The sequence below is a fragment of the Fragaria vesca genome, linkage group LG1 (genome assembly GCF_000184155.1).
Source record: "Fragaria vesca subsp. vesca linkage group LG1, FraVesHawaii_1.0, whole genome shotgun sequence".
Lineage (NCBI taxonomy): Eukaryota > Viridiplantae > Streptophyta > Magnoliopsida > Rosales > Rosaceae > Fragaria > Fragaria vesca.
In genome coordinates this window covers 4,425,849-4,429,895 of record NC_020491.1, presented here as the reverse complement: position 1 = coordinate 4,429,895, position 4,047 = coordinate 4,425,849, and the positions used below count along the sequence as shown (strand labels likewise).

Here is a 4,047-nt window from a genome sequence, read left to right as displayed (position 1 = left end):
AACTTTTATTAACTTAATAAGCTTATTAACATATTATTTAATATAATATTCATAAATATACTACCTATAACTTATTTTAATCAACAAAAATAAATATAGGACCTCATATAGGACTCATTGTTGGAGATAAGAAAATGAGTCTTAAATGAATAGTGCAATAAAGAGGTCCTATAATGGATATAGGACTCCAAATCCAAGACCATTGTTGGAGTTGCCCTTAACAACCGTAGGTTACTATTTATGCTAAAAGCCTAAATTAAAACTAATGGATTTCAAGGTAAGCGTATGAACATTAGTTACTTTTGTTTAAGCATATGGCTGTTACAAATTTGTATGAGTTAATATTGCCATAAGTAAATATTGGTACATAATATTCCTTCAGAATTTTTGTTCTTTATTCTTATTTGTTGGAAGGAATGGGAATTTTAAATTTTAAATCTCATTTGGACCAAAGTAGCTGGTGGTTACCTGGTACATAATATTCCTTCAGAATTTTTGTTCTTTATTCTTATTTGTTGGAAGGAATGGGAATTTTAAATTTTAAATCTCATTTGGACCAAAGTAGCTGGTGGTTGCCTGGTAATGTCCGGGTCACTGACAGTTTGTTTAACTCGAGATATGCTTCTGGGAAATTTAAAAGAAAATTAGTGAAAAAAGAACATGACAGTTTTTCTATTCAGATTAAGAAACGCAGAGGAAAGTGCATCCAATGTCTTTGGCAAACTTCACTACCTGATATTATTCTGTTTCGCATTATTCGTTTTCAAGAATCAATCTTCCTGTCTAATAAAAGAAAGGAAAACATGTCTTTATCAACCCTTTGAGAATTGACTTGGACGTGATCCTGCCTTATGACTGAGAAGCCAAGGCAGTTCTCATTCGCATTGTTCAGTTCTTTCATCTAAACCACTCCAAATTCAAATGGCTTCATCCTCCTCCTCCTCTTCCTCAGAGAAACGTTGGAGGTATGATGTATTCTTGAGCTTCAGAGGCAAAGACACACGCAAGACCTTCACGGACCACCTCTATAAGGCATTAAACCATGCCGGAGTCAACGCCTTCATTGATGACAACGAACTCAAAAGAGGGGAAAAGATAACAGAGGAATTGGTGCAGGCAATCCGAGGGTCTAGGATCTCTGTCATAGTCTTCTCAGACAACTATGGGGATTCAAGTTGGTGCCTTGAGGAGCTGGTGCAGATCATGGAATGTAAAAAAACACTGGGGCAATTGGTTTTCCCCATATTTTATCATGTTAATCCTTTTGATGTCAGATACCAGACTGGTATGTTTGGTCCGGCATTTGAGAAACATGAAGCTAGATATGGTACCAGTACGGGTAAGGTATCCAGGTGGAGAGCTGCTCTTCGGGGAGCTGCAAATTTGTCTGGCTTTGATATCGCTGGCAGGTAATATATATTACTACATAACAATTACATTCTGAACATCTTGCTATTAGCTGCTACCCTTTAGTCAATTCTGTTCATGTGGTTTCAAGTTAACTCTTACTTGAGGTCCTGTGATTTACCTCTTTATCCAGTTTTATTATATCCTTTTTACATTTCTTTGTCAATTAAGTGTGTGTTATTGTTTTGTTGCATAATGAGTCTTAGTTCTGCTTAATTAACAGGTGGGAAGGACATTTTATCGGTAACATTATTGATGAGATCAGTAGCCGGCTGAACAACATATACTTGCATGTAGCCGACTACCCAGTTGGAATAGATTCTCGTGTGGAAGATATTAGTACTTGTTTAAGTGTTGGATCAGATGATGTTCGCATGGTTGGAATTTGGGGTATGGGTGGAATAGGTAAAACATCACTTGCAAAAGCCATTTATAATAAATTTTTTCATAGCTTTGAAAGTAAAAGTTTCCTTGCAAATGTTAGGGAAACTGCAAAGGATTCAAATGGTCTGATTACTTTGCAAGAAAGACTTCTATCTGACATTTTAAAACCTACCAAGATAGAGATAGGTAGTGTTCCCAGAGGGATTAATGTGATAAAAGAGAGACTTGGATTCAGAAAGGTACTTGTCATTGTTGATGATGTGGATCATGTGGAACAATTGACTGCATTAGCTATAAGGCATTATTCATTTGGTCCAGGAAGTCGAATTATAATAACAACTAGAGATCGACATTTGCTAGAGCGAATATTAGTGGATAGAATATATCTGACTCGAGAAATGAATGATGAAGAAGCTTTTGAGCTCTTTAATTGGCATGCATTTCAAAATCATGTTCCTGATGCAGGATTTTTGAAACTCTCGAAAAGTGTTGTTACTTACTGTGGAGGTTTACCGCTGGCTCTTGAAGTTTTGGGGTCTTTTCTCTTTAAAGGAAGCAAAAGAGATTGGGAGAGCACCTTGGCGAAATTGAAAAAAATTCCTGATGACCAAATTCAGTGTAAGCTCAGAATAAGTTTTGATGCAATTGATGAGAATCAGAAAGAAATATTCCTCCATATATCTTGTTTCTTGATTGGAATGGACAGGAACTATGTCACACAAATCCTGCACGGCTGTGGTTATTTTCCAGAGACAGGAATACGTGTCCTCCTTCAACGTTGCCTTCTCACTGTTAGTGAAAAAAACAAGATTATGATGCATGATTTGCTTCGAGAAATGGGTAGAGAAGTTGTTCGTGCGGAGTCCCCAAAACGCCCTGAAAAACGTAGTAGATTGTGGCGCCAAGAAGATGTAATAGATGTTTTGACAGAAGAATCTGTAAGTAGTACTTCCCAATCAAGAAGTCTAATGCTACAAGTTAGTTTCAAATTTCAGTTTTGCAAACCAATATAATGCTGCATGTCATTCTAGTGTACGGATTCACTCAGTTTCATCTTCTAATCATTATTGTGGCATTGTGGAGGTACAAATGCCTTCATGGCTCTCGCATATGCTCATAACTCACTTTTCGCTTGCAAACAAATCTACTTTTTTTTTCCTTACTTATTGCCTTCTGTTAACAGGGAACTGAAGAGATTGAAGGACTAGCTTTAAATTTGCAAAGAACTGACAAGAAAAGTTTTAGTTCAAAAGCAATTACGAACATGAGGAGATTGAACTTGCTCAAACTCAACTATGTACAGGTCACTGGTGACTATTCCAATCTTTCAAAGAAGTTAATATGGCTCTGCTGGCGTGGATTCTCCCCAAAGTTCATAGGAAAGGAGTTTCTTAACCAAAGAAACCTGGTTTTTATGGACCTGCGGTACAGCAATCTCATAAAATTTTGGGAGCACTCCAGAGTATGTTAAGCGAAACTAAAGTACTTTATAACTTTTTCCTTCTGGTTTATTACATAACAACAAATTCTTCTTCTTGGATTTTGACTTCTTTTTTTTTTTTTTTTTTCTGTTCTTGTCTAACAGCTGCTTGAGAAGTTAAAGATTCTTAATCTCAGTCATTCACATTACCTATTAGAATCACCAGACTTTTCGAAACTCCCAAATCTTGAGTATTTGATTCTAAAAGACTGTGATAGTTTGTCAGAGATTCACCAGTCCATTGGACATCTTAAAAGACTTGCTTTGCTAAATGTAAAAAACTGCAAATTGCTGAGAGACCTTCCAAGTAGTTTTTATAACTTGAAATCTATCAAAACTCTTGTTCTTTTTGGGTGTTCAAGATTTCAGAACTTGGGTGAGGACATTGGGAAGATGATATCATTGACAACTCTTCTTGTCCATGGCACAGCCATGAGTCAAGTGCCATCCTCTGTAGGAAGATTGCAGAACCTGAATTATCCATCTATGCAAGGCCTGATTCGTGTGAAATTACGCTTCCCAGAAGTGCCTAAAAATTATTTTCCTGCTCTACCACAAGGCTTTACCTCTTTAATTTATTTAAATTTAGCGGGAAGCAGTAGCGGTCCTAGCCTTCCTAAACTCAGTGGTCTTTCCAATCTTGAACATCTACGTTTTAATATTATGGCAAACCTTCCGGCCAGCAGAGATTTACCAACCAATTTGAAGGAGTTGGAAGTGGATAACTGCACAGCACTAGAAGTAATTCCAGATGTTTCGAAAACATCAAGGCACAA

General features: G+C 36.8%; 1 protein-coding gene across 1 annotated transcript in view; it reads left to right on the top strand.

Annotated features, from left to right (window-relative positions):
• The first annotated feature begins 921 nt into the window (after positions 1-921).
• Positions 922-4,047, top strand: part of LOC101296329 (TMV resistance protein N-like) — a 4,228-nt gene continuing 1,102 nt past the window's right edge. Inside the window, exons 1-4 of the mRNA XM_004288819.1 lie at positions 922-1,401; positions 1,614-2,729; positions 2,975-3,253; positions 3,377-4,012. Coding sequence (XP_004288867.1) covers positions 922-1,401; positions 1,614-2,729; positions 2,975-3,253; positions 3,377-4,012 — 2,511 coding nt within the window. The remainder of the gene's footprint in view (positions 1,402-1,613; positions 2,730-2,974; positions 3,254-3,376; positions 4,013-4,047) is intronic.